The sequence below is a fragment of the Abramis brama genome, assembly GCF_963993115.1.
Source record: "Abramis brama genome assembly, chromosome: 19".
NCBI lineage: Eukaryota > Metazoa > Chordata > Actinopteri > Cypriniformes > Leuciscidae > Abramis > Abramis brama.
Genome location: NC_139981.1, coordinates 33,071,137 through 33,091,715, shown reverse-complemented (window position 1 = coordinate 33,091,715; position 20,579 = coordinate 33,071,137). Strand labels below are relative to the sequence as shown.

Genomic DNA, 20,579 nt, shown 5'->3' with positions numbered 1-20,579 from the left:
TTGCGTGATAAAAAGTCAGAATTGCGAGATAAAAAGTCAGAATTGCGTGATAAAAAGTCAGAATTGCGTGATATAAAGTCAGAATTGCGTGATATAAAGTCAGAATTGCGATTTATAAAGTCAGAATCGCGTGATATAAAGTCAGAATCACGTGATATAAAGTCAGAATTGCGATTTATAAAGTCAGAATTGCGTGATAAAAAGTCAGAATTGCGAGATATAAAGTCAGAATTGCGTGATATAAAGTCAGAATTGCGTGATATAAAATCAGAATTGCGAGAAAAAAAGTCAGAATTGCGAGATAAAAAGTCAGAATCGCGTGATAAAAAGTCAGAATTGCGAGATATGAAGTCAGAATTGAGTGATATAAAGTCAGAATTGCGTGAAAAAAAGTCAGAATTGCGTGATAGTCAGAATTGCGAGATATAAAGTCAGAATTGCGAGATATAAAGTCAGAATTGCGAGATATAAAGTCAGAATTGCGAGATATAAAATCAGAATTGCGTGATATAGTCAGAATTGCAAGATATAAAGTCAGAATTGCGAGATATAAAGTCAGAATTGCGTGATATAAAGTCAGAATTGCGTGATAGTCAGAATTGCGAGATATAAAGTCAGAATTGCGTGATATAAAGTCAGAATTGCGAGGAAAAAAAGTCAGAATTGCGTGATATAAAGTCAGAATTGCATGATGTAAAGTCAGAATTGCGTGATATAAAGTCAGAATTGCGTGATATAGTCAGAATTGCGTGATGTAAAGTCAGAATTGCGAGATATAAAATCAGAATTGCGTGATATAGTCAGAATTGCGAGGAAAAAAAGTCAGAATTGCGTGATATAAAGTCAGAATTGCATGATGTAAAGTCAGAATTGCGTGATATAAAGTCAGAATTGCGTGATATAGTCAGAATTGCGTGATATAAAGTCAGAATTGCATGATGTAAAGTCAGAATTGCGTGATATAAAGTCAGAATTGCGTGATATAGTCAGAATTGCGTGATGTAAAGTCAGAATTGCGTGATGTAAAGTCAGAATTGCGAGATATAAAATCAGAATTGCGTGATATAGTCAGAATTGCGAGATATAAAGTCAGAATTGCGAGATATAAAGTCAGAATTGCGAGATATAAAGTCAGAATTGCGAGATATAAAGTCAGAATTGCGAGATATAAAGTCAGAATTGCGAGAAATAAAGTCAGAATTGCGAGATATAAAATCAGAATTGCGTGATATAAAGTCAGAATTGCGCGATATAAAGTCAGAATTGCGAGATATAAAGTCAGAATTGCGAGATATAAAGTCAGAATTGCGAGATATAAAGTCAGAATTGCGTGATATAAAGTCAGAATTGCGAGATATAAAGTCAGAATTGCGAGATATAAAGTCAGAATTGCGAGAAATAAAGTCAGAATTGCGAGATATAAAATCAGAATTGCGTGATATAAAGTCAGAATTGCGTGATATAAAGTCAGAATTGCGTGATATAAAGTCAGAATTGCGAGATATAAAGTCAGAATTGCGAGATATAAAGTCAGAATTGCATGATATAAAATCAGAATTGCGAGAAAAAAAGTCAGAATTGCGTGATTTAAAGTCAGAATTGCGTGATATAAAGTCAGAATTGCGAGATATAAAGTCAGAATTGCGTGATATAAAATCAGAATTGCGTGATATAAAGTCAGAATTGCGAGATATAAAGTCAGAATTGCGTGATATAAAATCAGAATTGCGTGATATAAAGTCAGAATTGCGTGATATAAAATCAGAATTGCGAGATATAAAGTCAGAATTGCGTGATATAAAGTCAGAATTGCGAGATATAAAGTCAGAATTGCGAGATATAAAGTCAGAATTGCATGATATAAAATCAGAATTGCGAGAAAAAAAGTCAGAATTGCGTGATATAAAATCAGAATTGCGAGATATAAAGTCAGAATTGTGAGATATAAAGTCAGAATTGCGTGATATAAAATCAGAATTGCGAGATATAAAGTCAGAATTGCGTGATATAAAGTCAGAATTGCGTGATATAAAGTCAGAATTGCGTGATATAAAGTCAGAATTGCGAGAAAAAAAGTCAGAATTGCGTGATATAAAGTCAGAATTGCGAGATATAAAGTCAGAATTGCGTGATATAAAGTCAGAATTGCGAGATATAAAGTCAGAATTGCGAGATATAAAGTCAGAATTGCATGATATAAAATCAGAATTGCGAGAAAAAAAGTCAGAATTGCGTGATTTAAAGTCAGAATTGCGTGATATAAAATCAGAATTGCGAGATATAAAGTCAGAATTGCGTGATATAAAATCAGAATTGCGTGATATAAAGTCAGAATTGCGTGATATAAAATCAGAATTGCGAGATATAAAGTCAGAATTGCGTGATATAAAGTCAGAATTGCGAGATATAAAGTCAGAATTGCGAGATATAAAGTCAGAATTGCATGATATAAAATCAGAATTGCGAGAAAAAAAGTCAGAATTGCGTGATATAAAATCAGAATTGCGAGATATAAAGTCAGAATTGTGAGATATAAAGTCAGAATTGCGTGATATAAAATCAGAATTGCGAGATATAAAGTCAGAATTGCGTGATATAAAGTCAGAATTGCGTGATATAAAGTCAGAATTGCGTGATATAAAGTCAGAATTGCGTGATATAAAGTCAGAATTGCGTGATATAAAGTCAGAATTGCGTGATATAAAGTCAGAATTGCGAGAAAAAAAGTCAGAATTGCGTGATATAAAGTCAGAATTGCGTGATATAAAGTCAGAATTGCGTGATATAAAGTCAGAATTGCGAGATATAAAGTCAGAATTGCGAGATATAAAGTCAGAATTGCGAGATATAAAGTCAGAATTGCGAGATATAAAGTCAGAATTGCGAGATATAAAGTCAGAATTGCATGATATAAAATCAGAATTGCGAGAAAAAAAGTCAGAATTGCGTGATATAAAGTCAGAATTGCGTGATATAAAATCAGAATTGCGTGATATAGTCAGAATTGCGAGATATAAAGTCAGAATTGCGTGATATAAAGTCAGAATTGCGAGGAAAAAAAGTCAGAATTGCGTGATATAAAGTCAGAATTGCGTGATATAAAGTCAGAATTGCATGATGTAAAGTCAGAATTGCGAGATATAAAATCAGAATTGCGTGATATAGTCAGAATTGCGAGATATAAAGTCAGAATTGCATGATATAAAGTCAGAATTGCGAGGAAAAAAAGTCTGAATTGCGTGATATAGTCAGAATTGCGTGATATAAAGTCAGAATTGCATGATGTAAAGTCAGAATTGCGAGATATAAAATCAGAATTGTGTGATATAAAGTCAGAATTGCGAGAAAAAAAGTCGCAATTACTTTTTTATTTTTTATTCTGTGGTGGAAACAAGCTTCCATACATTTCACCCCAGAAAAAAATAAAAAACAAATATTTATTTTGTGTTCATTAAGCCAATTTTAGGACTAAGTTTTTTTGGGTTTTTTTTGCATTGTGATGTTTCCATGACAACTAAACACATTTAAACTATTTTACATGATTCTCTGTCTTTTCACAGGTGATTTGGACTAGATTCTCTTTACAGTATTATAGTAAAAAGAGAATATTAATGCAACACATTTTGTTTAATTTAAACCAGCATAAAGGCAATACAACAAATACATATTAAATTTAATAATTATTTAAATAATGTATTTTTTTTTCTCTTTACAGTACATACATTTTATTCATTTAGCAGATTGCCTTTATCCAAAGTGACTTACAATCGAGGGTAATAGGATTGAGAGTTTTGCATCAAAATAATAAGAATTAGGGAATTATTTTATTTTATTTTATATTGTCATGAAATGTCACAGAAATACTGATTTTTCTTAAAATAGGCTTTATTTTTGTTTTGGCATATATAATTTTTGATTGTGCGCTGAAATATGACAAGTTTAGTAAAATTAACGCATGATGCCATGTTATGATTTTAATGCATTGCATTTTGAATCTAAAAATTTGTCTTTTTTCTGAGAATATTGCATGCAGAAATGTGTGTATGTCCTCAAACTGTGAAATACTTCAGCAAATGAGCTTAAAGTAGCTCAGACCTGTTGCATCACAGTTTGAAAAGAAGCCCTTTGTGTCCTTTGCCAAGAACATTCACATTCTTTCACATTGATCTAGAGCTGCACGATTCTGGATGAATTGAGCGTCACGAGTTAGTTTGGTTTCAAACAGAGATCACGATTCTGAACAGATATAACTAAACAAAATAGCACGTCATTTACTAGAGGTTCTGACAAAATGTTAATTGCTGCAGTCATCTAAAAAATATTTAAGTAATTTGAAGTTTTTTTTTTTTTTTTTTTTTTTTTTTATGGCTTGAGTGAATGATTCAATGACTCACTCATAAAGACTTCACTCCTTTCATTACTGAATGAATCACCCTTCGTTCCAGTGTTCATACTATCCATCCTTGTCTTGAAAAGAGTACGCCAGAAGTCCCCTGATGGTCTACTATTTCCAGTAGCTTTTCCAAGTGTGGACCCGTGTTCACTATAACGGCTAATATGGCCCACAACCCACTGCGCTTTAGAGGAGGATTCGGTTCAGAACTACAAAAATGAATAAATAAGTATTTAAAAACTACAAACATGGCGATGTGCGTTACCGACGGTTAAATTGAATGGTTTAGATAAAGGGGTTTGACTGATTAATAATTAGGGTTGCAAAGGGGCGGAAAATTTTCGGTAAATTTCCATGGGAAGTTAAGCTGGGGAATTTTGGAAATATTCCATATTACCATGGCAACCGCTTGCGCGTCCACTCTGAAAGTAACTGTACACATAAGAGACGGATAGATACATTATTTAAGGTTATTTCTATTCGTTAGAATATTGATATATGAACATTTTTGAACAAATCTCTTGAGTGAATGATTCAATGACTCACTCTTAAAGACTTCACTTGTTTCATTAATGGATGAATCAGCATTTTTGAACAAATCTCTTGAGTGAATGATTCAATGATAAATACATTTTTAACAGTCACTTGTCGCCACCTACTGGTGTAACAATATAATTGGCAATCCTTATTTGAAGTGTTACTCTTAAAAGGTGATTTACTGTATTTTGATCACTACTGTAGACATCAGTTATATCTGAACTATAATCTTTTATCCCAGTACTTCTGTGATTAATATGAATGATGGTAACACAGAAATAATGATACTGTGTGTTGAAAAGAAGCTGTTTCATATATATTCATGACAACGATTCTGAACGTTCGCTGTGATCGGACTTGTCAAAGGTTTAATAGACATGGAGCCGAATCTCTGTCATTTAGGATTAAGATCGCAAGTGTGTTTGAATCAAGATCGCTCTCTTTTCACGATTAATCGTGCAGCTCTACATTCTTGATTGTATCGAATGATCTCTTTATTATCAGCTCAGAGCTCATCAGTCGCTTTTAATAAAATGTGCATTCTTTATTACCATAACATTCAGTTACAGGATTAATAATCTCCAGTGTTGTTCGGTCTCTGTAGAGTTCATCGAGGGCGTCTCTCAGTTCAGTGTGAAGGGTGATAAGGAAATGAAGCTTCGCTGTGAGTATGAAAGCACTTCACATCTCTTCTGTATATCGTCACGTCAAACAATATCTGACCGGTGCCGTTTTTCTGGAGCCAGTCGCTTTTAGGATCTACGACATGGACAAGGATGGCTACATCTCCAACGGGGAGCTGTTCCAGGTGTTGAAGATGATGGTGGGCAACAACCTGAAGGACACGCAGCTGCAGCAGATCGTGGACAAGACCATCATCAACGCAGACAAGGACGGCGACGGGAGGATATCCTTCGAGGAGTTCTGCGCTGTGAGAGAACTTTCAGTGTCTATTCGTTGAGCTTAATCTAGCCTAAGTCTCGTTACATATTCTGGCTGCCCATTAAAAGTTATGTACAGTATATATTTTGAACAATTTGTTTGTATATATCTTTTAATATTGTATTTTAACTTTTAAGTATAAACTCAAAATAGATTTGCATGTGAAAAAAGTCTCGGAATTGCGAGAAATAATAGTTTATATCTCACAGTTCGGACTTTATTGATACTTTGCACGTGACGTCATAAGTACTGGCTGGCGGGCAAGAACGTCGTTCTCCAGCAACGAAACCCAGTAAACTAATCAAGGGTCGCCAGTTTTTGGAGTTAATCCTAGTCCATAGTTATGCAGCTAGCTCGCTAACAGACTTGATAGCTACTAGAAAGTCCTGGAACTACAGGACTCAACGTTGAAAATACCCGTTTGTTGCCCGCCAGGTATCCGTGGTAGTCACGTGAGTGCAAAGTATTTAGTATTGCAAGTTTATATCTATGGAGCCCCAACATGACATGACTTGGACAAATTTTCTTTTTTATATATATATACAGTGGGTACGGAAAGTATTCAGACCCCCTTAAATTTTTCACTCTTTGTTATATTGCAGCCATTTGCTAAAATCATTTAAGATTGATGAACTTAAATGATTTTAGCAAATGGCTGCAATATAACAAAGAGTGAAAAATTTAAGGGGGTCTGAATACTTTCCGTACCCACTGTATATATATATATATATATATATAATAGGGATGCACCGAATCCAGATTTTTGGTGTTCGGCCGAATATCGAATCCACTGGTTAAGATTCTGCCGAATCCGAAACCGAATCCTACTCCCATCCTCAGTCCATTAACACCGTAAACACATTAATGAAGTAATGAAGTAAACAACGTCCACAGCAGTGTATTTTTATTTTTATCTTATTTTAACTGTAAAAAAAAAAAAAAAGAATAGGCAACATTATGCCAGGATGTCAAGTGGGAAAAACTATTTTGACAATTACCATTGTGGCGAAGCTGGTAATGGTCGTCTGGTTAAAGGGATAGTTCGCCCCAAAATGATATTTAAGCCATGATTTACTCACCCTCAAGCCGTTCGAGATGCATATGTCAATCTTTTTTCAGACGAACACATTTCGTCTGAAATGCACATTGCATGCACATTTTCGGTCTTGAAGCAGCTGGACCCCATTGCTTCACATTATAACCACTGAAAGATCTAAGACATTTTCTAAAATAACTGAAAATGTGTTCGTCTGAAAAAAGATTGACATATGCATCTCGGACGGCTTGAGGGTGAGTAAATCATGGCTTAAATATCATTTTGGGGCGAACTATCCCTTTAACACGAGTGTTTAGCTGTGACTGTCCTTCCTTTGCCGTTCCTGAAGTTGCTGCATTTTGTCTGTAGATTCCTTCATGCACAACTCGTATTCTTTCAGATGTTTCATATGCAAATGTTTTAACATTTAACAGCGGCGATGTTGTGTGTTGTTTAGGGTCCTTGCCACTACGAGACAAATCGGCATTGCAAATCGAACATGTAGCTCGTCTTGAATCGCCTTCTTTTGACTGAAAGTACTGCCAAAAAACACTCTTTCTGCTCACGAGTTCCATTTTCACTTTCTCACAGCGACTGCACTCGAACGGTTCACCTACGTAAACACCTTCCTGTAATCAGCGGTGGCGTGACGTCGACCAGCGTAGTGCAAGCCTAGGGTTCGGTTCGGTGGGAAAAAAATTTAAGGTTCGGCAGAAACCGAACCCCGTCAAAAGCCCAATATTCGGCTGAATCCTGGATTCGGTGCATCCCTAATTTATTTATATATATATATATATATATATATATATATATATATATATATATATATATATATATATATATATATATATATATATATTTTCTCATAGTAGTAAATCATGGCCATGTTGAACTAATTTGTTCACTCGTTTTGATTTAACTAAAGCAATGGAATTATGCACTAAAAACAGACGTTTTTCCTTCGCGTTTTTCACGTACCGACGACAGCGTTGTCAAAACGTTCCCCGTTCACACAGATCTGCGAAAGCCACTAAAATCGCTGTATTCTGCTGCCAAGCCAGTAGATGGCGATGTCACTTTATAAAAACGTCACCGTTTTCACAGAGACGATAACAGTATCGTTTTCAAAAACTTGCACTTTAAATCCCGTTTTCAAAGTTTGCGTTTTCGTTGTCGTGTAAATGAACGGCCAAAACGTATAAAAAGCTTTCCGTGAAAACAGAGACTATTCGTTGAGCTTAATCTAGCCTAAGTCTGGTTAGATATTCTGGCTGCACATTAAAATGGATGTGTGTATATATATATATATATATATATATATATATATATATATATATATATATATATACAATTTGTTTGTATAAATCTTTTATTATTATTTTTTTATTTATAAGTATAAACTCAAAATAGAATTGCGAGAGTCTCTGAATTGCGAGAAATAATAGTATATATCTCGCAAAAGCGTCATCGGGAAAACTCAATTCGCGTACCTACCCCGAATTGATAAAATAAAATAAAATTCTGTATCAAAAATTATAATAATTATATATAAAAAATTATATATAATTTAATAACAAATGATCGTTGCGACGGAAGCGAATCAATCAAAACTAACTTTAGCTGGAAAATAACTTTAAGAACCACTATAAAGCCAAAACAATCTTACCTTAAATTGATGATGACTTGACTTGACTTGGCAATTCTGACTTTATAAAACGCAATTTCTAGTTTATATCTACGGAGCCCCGAACATGACTTGGACAAAAAATATATATCGTTCATTCGTTCATTTAGTAAATCGTGGCCACGTTGAATTAATTTGTTCCCTCATTTTTATTTAACTAAAACGAGGGAATTAATTATGACACTGTGGCCACGATTTACTTAAAACAAGGAAACGAGTTAGTAAAACGCACTGACGTATTAGTAAATCATGGACGAATTATTCATGGCCACGACATACATAGTAGTTTTTGTCTGAACGTTATGTATATCTCTGTGTATAAAATTCCCAATTACCTTTTTCTTTATTCTGTGGTGAAAACGAGCTTCCATACTGCTCAAACTTGCATTATTATGAAATTTTATTAACAATGATTCTTTCGGTTTCTCATTTTGGATTTGATATAGTCTAATTAGAGGTGTGTAGCCTTTGACATTATTAATGTAAATACTCTTAAATGAGTTGTTTTAAGGACATTTACATAACAATGTACTAAAAAGTGAATTCCTTTGCATCTTTCACGTACAGACAACAACGTTTCAGAACATTCCCATTTAACACAGATCCGCGAAAACGACTAAAATCACTGTATTCTGCTGTCAGGCCAGTAGATGGCGATGTTACGTTGTAAAAACGTCATCATAGTTTTCAGGAAATTCACGTTTTGTAGTTTTCACGAAGACGATAACAGTATCGTTTTCCAAAAAAACGTGAACTTGAATCCCGTTTTCAAAAGTTTACGTCGTTGTATAAATGAACGGCCAAAACGCATAAAAATCTTTCCGTTTTCCGTTGTCGTGTAAACTGTGCCAAATGCCATACTTGCGTATTTTGTAAGCCTGAGGAAGATAGATGGATCGAAACGTACTGTGCGGGACGTTTACATTTTTCCGAGTTCGTATTGAATGTTTAGCGGACGCACCTACGAATGATTAAAGTGCATGAGGCTCTAAACATTATATTTTAGCCTTCTGAATAAATGTTTAGAGTGATGTAAATCTCTTCATGAATCCTCTTGTTTGGCGCTGCAGGTTGTGGGAGGTCTCGATATACACAAGAAGATGGTGGTGGATGTGTGAGCGAGTTCGTCTCTCTCCACCAGATCCGCTTTCCTCTCATCTCTGACGATCTGCTCAAGATATCCAGCAAATGCTCTCTGTGTATTTCTATGGAAGTATTTAAGCCACTTTTGTCAAATAGAAGCCTTGTCAAGCCAACGTGTGAGTGTTATTGACCTCCAATCTGCTCAATAACCTGCTGTAGCACTTTATGGGCTTACGGACACTGAAAGAGCATGTCAGGTAAAGAGGAAAGAGCATTGGCTTGTCCATATTTATTTAGTTTTTTTTTTTTTTAATGCTTCTTTTTTAATATTTATTTTGTTTCATCTTTTTTTTTTTTTTTAATTAAGTATAATATAAATAAGTATACGTAGGGTATGACGTGCCAAGCAGAACATACAGAACAAACAAGCTTGTTCCATTGCATGACGTAAAGATGCAATGTTTGCTTTTTTTCCTGTTACGCTTTGTGATATACTCTATTTCTATCATTCTAGCATTTTGGATTTTAGCATCTAACCATGTTTAATACCTGTTTTTGTATTAATCGTGATATAATGTTTATGTATAAATGTTTATATTGTTGGAAAGTGCATCTTCATGTCTGATTCGTTGAGACAGTCCGACAGAAACTTACCGAGAAACAAACTACGATTTGGTTCAAGTGATGAATTTCATCACGTATGAGAATCCCAGCATACGGCGGTCACAAATAGTGTTCGGACACTAAAGTCACAATAACAATGAATGTCACGGCAATAGAAAACTCAGTGTCAAAGCAAGATTCATCTGCAAGATCTTTCCTCAGCATTAACTTCAGTTTCCTGAGCCATGTCACATTAAGTGTGCAGAACTCAGAAACCCTTGTTTATAGCGACACCGGTGGCCGTTACGTGAACTGCAGTCAGAAACGTATTGCTAACGAGACTGAACACGAGTCAAGGCCCCGAAGTTCTTTTGCTTAGAAGTAAAACAGTTGTAGTAAATACCTTTACGATACGATAAACTGTTAATGAACATCCTGAAGTAGATGAATATGTAAATATGTGCTGGTCTTTCCTCTCAATAACAAATTAAACACAAAATGAAAGCATCTGATCATCGAGATGTGGATGTTTACACCGGCATCATGTCCACAGATGAGCTCATGATATCTGGATCATAAAGTCTATTTGAGACTATAGACTGTAGTTTGAATTAATCGACTTTCTTTGCTGACATCACAGCACAGAACGGCTCTTTTGGCTTCCTGAACATTATATAAGCATTCGTTTAATGTCATTGAACGCGTGTAAACGTCACATCCTTTTGATTTTCCCGGCAAAAACGACAGTCCTTCACATTAAATCTACAGGCTTTCATCGACAACCTAGGAAGTCTGGGAAGGTCTCGCTTTTAGCTTTCGTTACGAGCCGTTCACACGGTGGCAATAAAAAAGCGATTAATATATGAAAATCCTGGTAACACTTTACAATAAGGTCCATTAGTTAGCATAAACTGCACTTATACAACATTTATTATCTTTGTTAATTTCAATATTTACTAATACATTATTAAAGTCAAAAGTTGTATTAGTAAACTAACATGAACAAACAATGAACAGCTGTTTTTTTTAACTAACATTAATAAAGATTAACAAATACATGTATTGCTCATGGTTAGTTAATACATTAGCTAATGAACCTGATTGTAAAGTGTCACCAAAAATCTTATATGTAGTTCTAGATCTACTAATCGAAACAGTTTATGTAAAATCTAACAAACCTATATTTGTTGGAAGGTTTTGCTCAAATAAAAATAATCTCTCTTGCGATGACACTTGCTTTGACAAGTCCTGTGATGTGTCTGAAGTGTCCGGCTCTCCTTGGGACTGTGTGTATCTGATGATCTGTAAACACACGGATGATTTTCATGTCCATCTTTTGTATACGCAGGTGTAAATGCAGCAGGATACCCTTGTGCTTTGGTAAACATGTGTATTACACAGTACATGAGCTGTAAAGCATCTACAGATTTGGTATAGTCAAGTATATTTCCAACAAGACTGTGGCTTAAAGTTGTAAAGTAATTTCCTCTGAATGTTTACATGCATGACTTCACCAAACTCTCCACATATCGGCCGATCTCTTGACCATAACGCTCACTTCTGCTGTGTTCTCTAGTTCCTCTCTGCATGTTTATCAGTTTAGCCTATTCGAACGGTTTACACGTCAGCTGTGAACGTTATCTCCAACATCAGAAGAGCCATGACCGCATTACAGATGTTGCCAAATTAGACACACACTTCCTTCAGTCGTGTTCAGGTCTCAGCATTCGCCCTTTGTTTTGTAAATACACATCTTTTAAGAAATTCATGCTTTAAGAAAATAATTTTTCCGCAACTTTTGCTGAATGAAATGGGTATCTCGTACACAAAGGCACAATAAACACGTCAGTTATGGGATGTCTATTCTGCATGCTGCATCAAACTAACTTCTATGGGATATATGGACTACTTGATGATACTATATGAAACAATAAACATTTAAAACTTGACTACTGAATGGATCCACACGCGTCTCATTTTCATGATGTGTTTATTCTCTGAGGGATCAGTAATGATGCTTTGCTTGAGGAGCCGGTCCGTCGGCGCTCGAGCGACTCGTGGACAGTAAATCTGCAGGTCCTGGATCAGTTCATGAGTGGTTATGAAGGACTTTAAAACCTCTCGGCCGAGCGACTCGCCACGGCGCGGATGTTGCTGTAAACCTTCGATGGTGGACTCCCTGTAGAAGTTAAAGAGCATCAGAATTATTTCGTATGCATAAATTAAAGTGCTCCTACGATGCTTATTTTATATGACCAACAATATGAGCAGGGTTTGAAACACACCGGCCAATTTGTCTACAAAATGTTTAAGTTACCGGCCATTCAGAACTTCTACTGGCCAAAAAAGAGAAATGAACCAGATTAACTACGTCACACACATATATATATATATATATAATGTGTGTGTCTATCTATAATAAAATTTGGATTTCATACATTCATTTCTTATTGAAACTAAATCCTGTCATCCAGCATCTCTTCCTCTTTCATCCTTTTCACAAAAAAATGTGTTTTATATCTGATCAATACAGAACCAAGAACATGAAAAAAAATGAAGGATGTTGGAAAATAACTCTTTTCTATTAACCAAATGCTTTTTAATCTTCGCATTTGCTTCAATGCAAATGAACAAGCGTGCCATTGTTTTTTGTGTAGTGACGTGTGTGTTCAAGTAATCCAGATATGAGCAGATTCTGTGCAATACGCTGTATTTAATATATCATGATGATTCATGAGTATTTGTGCTAAATATGAGCAGATTTGGCTACACAAACTTCCCCAGCAAAGCGAGTAAACGTAAGTAACCCGCCAAACTGGCTCGTGATTTGACAGCGTAACACACCACAGTTGATCTTTACCCGCATTTGGTGGGTGTTAATTTAAACCCTGTATTATGACCTTATGTCTAAAAAGTTTCAGAGATTAAAGTGCAGATAAATGGAGTTTGTTTCTTAAAAGAAAGAAGTGATTCTGAACTGAAAGCAACATACATCTGTAACTAATTTGCATAATCTGGTCTTGATTGGCTGAACGGTTGGGATGAATATAGTATCAAATGATTGACACGTGCAGCACTATTATACATGAACTTGATAAATGTTGCAGATGTTTTACTATCCACAACCAAATGCCTTTCACCTTGCGTTAGCAAAACTCAAAACTGAATGAATGTGCAGCAATTTGTACAAATAGAGACGTTTTTGTGAATACAAATGTTTTCTTTTGTATTAGTGTGTCATAATTTGCGCATGCAGCAAAGAAGATGTGCGTTTGTGGATCAGGTGACGCGTGTGCATTCACTGACGTCTTTTCTGAGTCAATCTCAGTTGATTCATTTGGATTTTGAGACTTTCATTTCGCCGGTTTTTAAGCATTTCACAACCCACACACACACACACACAACTACAAATGAATAGGCCTGGTGCTGATTATTAATGTGTGCACAACTACCCATCTATTTGACAAATTCACTAATGTGCGTCACTGCATTTAAACTAATAAAAGTCTCAAAATCCAAATGAATCAACTGAGATTGACTCAGAAAAGACGTCAGTGAATGCACGCGCGTCACCTGATCCACAAACGCACATCTTCTTTGCTGCATGCGCAAATTATGACACACTAATACAAAAGAAAACATTTGTATTCACAAAAACGTCTCTATTTGTACAAATTGCTGCACATTCATTCAGTTTTGAGTTTTGCTCACGCAAGGTGAAAGGCATTTGGTTGTGGATAGTAAAACATCTGCAACATTTATCAAGTTCATGGATTATAGTGCTTGCACGTGTCAATCATTTCGATACTATATTCATCCCATAGAACAGCGTCTCTTAGCTCCGCCCTCAAACACTGTAGTGTATCTGAGACGGGAAGAGTTCGTGTTGTTCATGTCGAGAAGACGCTGTTTTCTGAGATTGATTCGGTAAAACCCACGCCATCGTTACTGTTCGTATCAAGAGCTGAGATTCAGATATGATAATGAGCGTTTGCTTCTGACCAATCAGAGCAGAGCAGCTCTCAGAGAGGCGGGGCTTAGAGAGACTGAATCTTCGAACGAAGCGTTTCAGACACTGAGAGAAAAGAGCTGATGCTGCAGTGGAGATTATGAGTTAAAGTGTTTTAGACACATGTAAACCTGTTGTAGGAGACTGTAAAACAACATTAGGAACCTTTAAAACAGCACAATAGAGGCACGATAAGCTTTAAACTTTCACTCACCGAGAATAAGGTTGCATATCGCTGTCCGTGCCATTTTAATATTCTGGAAAGATCCCAATATATGAACCTTCCTGTAAAGAAAAAAAAAAAAAAATCAACTATACTAAATATATATATATATAGAGCAACATCATCTTCCTGTGCACTCACGTGTCTGCGAGCACAATCCTGGTTTTTGTCACATTCTCAATGGTAAACTTGGTTTTTCCTCCTTTCCCTGCTATCCTGCCGATGGCTCTGGATAAATGATCTCCTTTCAGAGGTTTGACTGCAGAAACACACACAAATCAGCCAAAAATACAACATCTAAACATTATAAAACGGCTCCGGTTCAGGACTCACCATCTGTGACATCAAATGTTTCCAGAAACAGTTCATCTAATCTGATCAGTGCGAGCGCGTCCTGCGGATTACAGACAAGCTCACGTTACATCATCATCACTGCACAATCCGGAATAACACCATCATTTACTAACAATAGCAACACACTCCTGACAGCACGGACTGGGCGACACACCTCACTTTACTAGAGATTAAAACACTATTCAGCTTTTTTGACAAGTTTGTTGTCAATCAGATTAAAAACAAAAACCACTTATTTAGCAAAGACATTCAATTTATCTAAAGTTTCCGTAAATTAGTAACTTTTGCTGTAAAAGTAACGATGCTAATTCAGCTTTGGTCACAGGAATAAATTACATCGCACAATATATTCACACAGAAACAGCCGTTTTACATTGCAACATTTCACAATATTAGTTTTAATTGTATTTTTAATAAATAAATAACTGCACATGTTTTGGGAGTGTCCAGCTATCTCTAAGTTCTGGTTGCATGTAAATTCAGTTTTAGCAGATATACTTGACATTTTTTATGTTCCCAATCCTGGTTTCTGTCTCCTTAATGATAATTCTGATATAAATCTAAAGCAAATTCAGTTCAAAATGGTGTTCGCAGGGTTTACCTCTGCAAAGAAAACAATTTTGAAAAACTGGTTCTTTCCGGATAAGTGTATGAAATCATTCTGGATCCAGAGCCTTGTCAATCTTGAACTTACAACTGCGCGACTCAATAAGGCGCGACCAGAGACTGTACAGGAACTCTTTCTCATCTAAGATAATCTCTTGGACCGGGGACAACAACTAGGCAATCACTGTTGTGAAACACCTGCCGAACATGTTTCTGTTGTTTTATGTATTGTCTTACCATTGTGACGGTTTTTTTTGTTTTTCTTTTCTATCCTTGTTTCATATAGTCACATGATTTTGGATATGTCTGTAACCATAACCAATGACTGGGTCTTCTGGAAACATAACGGCATAAATGTAAACGTTTTTTATTATTAAAATGAGTGTTGGGCAACGATTAATCACATCCAAGATAAAAGTTTATTATACTGTGTATAATTATTTTCTATATATAAATACACACATGCATGAATATATGTAAGAAAAGTGTGTTATTTATACATAAAATAAATATAAATTATGTATAAATATATATACATGCAAATATTTCTTAAATATATACATGCATATGTGTGTATTTATATATACAAAATAATTATACACAGTACACACACATTCATTATGTAAACACAAACTTTTATGTATTTTGGATGCGATTAACACAGGGTTCCCACACCTCGTTAACTTCAAGCTCAAGGACTTCATGTGGGACACACTTCAGGAGAGAGCAGGGTTACACCGTGTTAGCTTGTAAGAAACATCGTTACAGTTTTCATCTGTCAAACACAACTGTGCAAAAAGCTTTTATTTTGCATTTATTTGTGGCCATATGACAGATCTGATATTATATTTGTCGTATTTCTGTTTTGCATAAAACTGAAGAATATTCGGTAGGTCCTATACTGTATTCTACACTGATCTGATATTAACTTTTGGAGGATTTTATTGAAAAGAGCTTAGGCTATTTTTGCAACGTTTCAGGGTGTGTCAGAAGGTGCGTTCCATTACAGATTTGCGCAAAACTTTTGCGATTTTTTTCTAAATATCGATAAACTATTGCGAAATGACGGCGTTTCCATTAACCGATGTTATGCGACTAAAACGTCATTTTTTCCTCTCGTGATAATCATTCCAAAAATCGTGGCAACGGACGTTGGGAAGTTTATAATCACAGCCACGTACCGCACTAGACGTTATCATTATTAATCAAAGGAGACGTGTGTGTGTTTTCCAAGCATTGATGGCAAGGAAAGACCCTTATTATACTGTGAGCGGCTCATATGAGGAGTTTCTGGGTGTTTCTCCCTCATTTCTGCTTCAAGCTCTTGATTGTGGCATTTCTTTGAGGTTTAGAATCCAGTATTTCTGTAATTCTTTTGTCTTTTATGAATTTAATAAAGAACTCTGTCCCGCGTCATCTACGTCAGGTGACTGTAAATGCGCAAAAACTGTTTCCATTGCAGTTTTGCGAAATATTCCTTTTTCGAATTGCCTGAAAAACCTCCTCATGCGAGTGTAAAAACTTTTTTGCGATAAAAGGGAGTTTTTTGCGAAATTGACGTGTTTCCATTGGGCGTATTTTCAATTCGCAATTTGAAGGGTAATGGAAACGCGGCTTGTGAAACGCTGAGGTACCGTCGTCGTAGTTTCGTGCGTGCGTGAACGTCATGGCAACGTACAACACAAGGTTACCTCACGCGGGAAACACTTCACGTAATGTGTAAATGCGCATAACTAATGCAAATCAAGCAAGCTAGTGCTCATAGGCCATGCAGTGTTGGCAAAATAACACATTAGCGGACCGGAGGAATAAGAAAACTTCTTGCACAAAATAAACTGAAGGATTTCGAGGACCCGTGGGAACCCTGTTAATCGCTGCCCATCACAGTGAACAGAGGACCTGGAGTCACACACACCTCCACCTGAAAGCCTAAAACGAAGGCCTTGACGAAGTCTGCAGCTCTGGTCAGAGAACTGATGTCTTGAGTTTCTTTACACGTCTGCAAAACAACAACAGTGGACGCTTTACTGCGGATCTGAGAGCAAATGCATTCGTTTTACAAGCATTTTTCACTTTTTAGGGATAGTTCAGCCTAAAATGAAAATCAAGTCATTATTTACTCACCCTGGTGAAAGAAGAATTAAGAAAAAAAAATGTGCTGCTCGTGCTCGACACCGGATCATTCTCAGACACTGTTACACCTGTTTTAACCCTCTGGTTAAACCCTCGTGTGTCCAAAATATGACCGAATTTTTGTTTATTTCAATGAAATGATTGTACTATATTTTAGTCTGATGTTTTTTTAATTAAATATTTAGAGTTTTTAGGGGATTTTATAGTACTAAAATATATTTACACTGTATGTTTAATCCATTTATTCACTCTTTGAGCATAGACCTGAAAATTAAATTTCCAACTTAAACTGTGGTAAATCTTGAATGCTTTAGAGCAAAAGACTGAAGTTTGATCTCTTTTCAAAGACGACATTTTGAAGTGAAAAAAGTTTCATAAAGTCAACTTAAAGTAACAGAATTTTACGTTTATTGTTATAAATGGCCCCAACGCCCTTGGGGGATTTTCTCAAAAAGAGAAACAGCGAGACTAGTACTAGGTCAACTACTCTGGGGATTGTGAAGTACACTTTAGAAAGTCTACTTTTGCACAAACGTCCTCTATTAAAGGCTGCACAGAGTCTGAACGCTCTGCCAACGGTAATTAGAGCTAGCCCACTTTTGTTTCGTTTAAGAAACAGCTTAAAAGATGTCTGAACAACAATCAAAACTGTGAACATCAGGTGAGAACTGTGCACAGGCACTTTTATAACAAGCACTTTAAAATACACACTTTAAACCATTATTATAACAAGCACTTTATTAAAGCGGCACTTTTGAGCGTCTGTTTGGTGTTATGTTCGTTTTTTGTTTGTTTTTACATGTCTAAGACTATGGATAGAAATTAGCATTGTGCTAAATCCGGCGTATTTACGTCAGTTTATATTGCACTTCATCAATATGCATTGTCCCATCAAAATAAATTAATAAATAAAAAAATTAAATGAAAAATGCACAAAAATAAAAAAAATTATTTGAAATCTATATTTTCAAAAACACGTTTTACTCTTAAACCGTGCCAAAAATAGCAAAAAATTATATAAAAAAAAACAAAAAGTAAAAACAAAGAGCACCAGGTCGCTGTTCACTGCCATTATACGGACGAGTGTGAGCGGGACATCTTTTTAAAATTCTCCTTTTGTGGTCCAAAAAAGACAGAAGTGTGACAACACCAGGGTGAGTAAATAAAGAATTAATTTTCATTTTAAAGTGAAGTAAACCATTAAGGTGACAATTCTCAGATATGTGCTAATGCTAATCGTCAACACTCACTTTAATCTCGACGTTTCTCGTTCTGAGGTTGAACCGCACTTGAAGCAGCAGGTTTTCCACGATGGGTGTGTAGATCTTCATCCAGTTCTCTTTGAGAGGTGTGTATCGGTGAGCGGGAACAGACACTTTACGCATCTCATCCACACCTCCCTGAAACACACATCAGATGGAGAAGCAGACGGAAACACATTTCTTACACATAATAAATCATAACCAACTCAGAAATAGTCTAAACTGTCATATTTATGAGATGAAATGTTGGATTTAAAGTCATATTTAAAGACAGTCATATTTAAAGTTTGAGTTAACCCAAAAATTATTATTCTCATGTCGTTCCAAACCCGTAAGACCTTTGTTCATCTTCAAAACACAAATTTAGATCTTTCTGATGAAATCTGAGATTATTTGTGTCCCTCCATTGACAGTCTCCGCAACTACCGGTTTGATGCTAAAGTTCAGTAAGGTTTGTTCTCGTTGTTTATATCCGATGATCAATGATTATATGCGAGTAAAAGCCTAAATTGAATCTGTTTATCATATAAAGTGATCAAATCTCTTCAGAAAATTTGGACTAACCTGTTCAATTCATATGGATTAGTTTCACGATCTCTTTATGAACTTATTGAAGCGTCAAAGCTGTCGTTGTGGAGCTGTCAATGGAGGGACAGAAATCTCTCAGATTTCATTAAAAGTTCTTCATTTGTGTTTCAAAGATGAACTAAAGTCTTATGAGAGTGAGTAAATGATGACAATTTTCATTTTTGGGTGAACTAAAACTTTATGACTATCATAATTTCGACTTTGCAGCTCATTAATATGAGTCACATTTTCGACTATTTCTGTCTTAATTATGATTTACAAAAGTATCCCTTTAAAAAAATACATACATACATGAACTTTCTGAAGCGGTCAATGGAGTGTGCAGAACTGGCTCAGATTAAATTAATAAAAAGATCTTCATTTGTGTTCCGAAAATGAATAAAAGTCTTACTGGTTTGGAAATTATGACAGCTGAAATTGTGGCATAAATTAATAAATTTGGACATAAATCAGAAAGTCATCATTTTGCTCTTTTGTCTCATAATTATGTCTTAGAATGTCTTCTATAGGAATGTGAGGAGAGTGGGCGAAATGAATCAGTTATTGGGTCGAGAACCGCTTAGACCGAGTCAATCGTTCGGAACCCGTTCGATCACTTCATTTAAAAAGATCCGACTCAAAAGATTCGTTCGTTCACTGGTCAAATATAGAAACCTCGTGTCACAATTCCCAGTGTTTGGAATCAAGAACGACATATATACGGTGTTTACAGTGCTGGACACGGTAATTACCTTGAGCTGGTCCCCAGATAAGGCCGGGAACTGCGGTCTCTTGGCCGCCACTGAGTCCTCCTGCATGTTCACTTCAGACGAGTCCCGCTTGCGTTTATGACTCTTCTTCGACTTCACTTTCTGAAACGCGTCTGTGTTTCCATCACAGTCCATAACCGTAGAGGTCACCTCCGCTGTCGTGTTACTTACAGACTCCATCGTGAAACGAGGTTTTAAAAACGCACTTCTACAGAGATGTTTACCACGAACATGTGGTGTTTGCCATGTTACACTCAAAGGACCTCATTGCTGCCCGAGCAGTGCCTAATGCGACTGCTTATTAAACGTTAAGCATTATACTTTTCCCTGTTAGCTGCCTAACTTATATTAACTGTTATTTTAAAACAAAAGATCAA

General features: G+C 35.8%; 2 protein-coding genes across 3 annotated transcripts in view; one reads left to right on the top strand and one right to left on the bottom strand.

The window, feature by feature from the left end:
* The window catches only part of ppp3r1a (protein phosphatase 3, regulatory subunit B, alpha a), a 34,330-nt gene extending 22,103 nt beyond the window's left edge, over nucleotides 1-12,227 (top strand). For both annotated transcript variants that reach the window (XM_084093608.1, XM_084093607.1), the window contains 3 exons: nucleotides 5,535-5,594; nucleotides 5,677-5,861; nucleotides 9,663-12,227. In XM_084093608.1, coding sequence (XP_083949734.1) covers nucleotides 5,535-5,594; nucleotides 5,677-5,861; nucleotides 9,663-9,710 — 293 coding nt within the window. In that variant the 3' untranslated portion in view covers nucleotides 9,711-12,227. The remainder of the gene's footprint in view (nucleotides 1-5,534; nucleotides 5,595-5,676; nucleotides 5,862-9,662) is intronic.
* A 24-nt stretch (nucleotides 12,228-12,251) lies between these two features.
* On the bottom strand, nucleotides 12,252-20,489 carry pno1 (partner of NOB1 homolog). The gene is made up of 7 exons (XM_084093606.1): nucleotides 20,185-20,489; nucleotides 18,854-19,003; nucleotides 17,386-17,469; nucleotides 14,844-14,904; nucleotides 14,652-14,769; nucleotides 14,502-14,572; nucleotides 12,252-12,457 (listed from the first exon to the last, which is right to left on the bottom strand). The coding sequence occupies exons 1-7, from the start codon at nucleotides 20,380-20,382 to the stop codon at nucleotides 12,390-12,392; spliced, it is 750 nt and encodes a 249-aa protein (XP_083949732.1). The 5' UTR covers nucleotides 20,383-20,489; the 3' UTR covers nucleotides 12,252-12,389.
* Nucleotides 20,490-20,579: the final 90 nt, after the last annotated feature.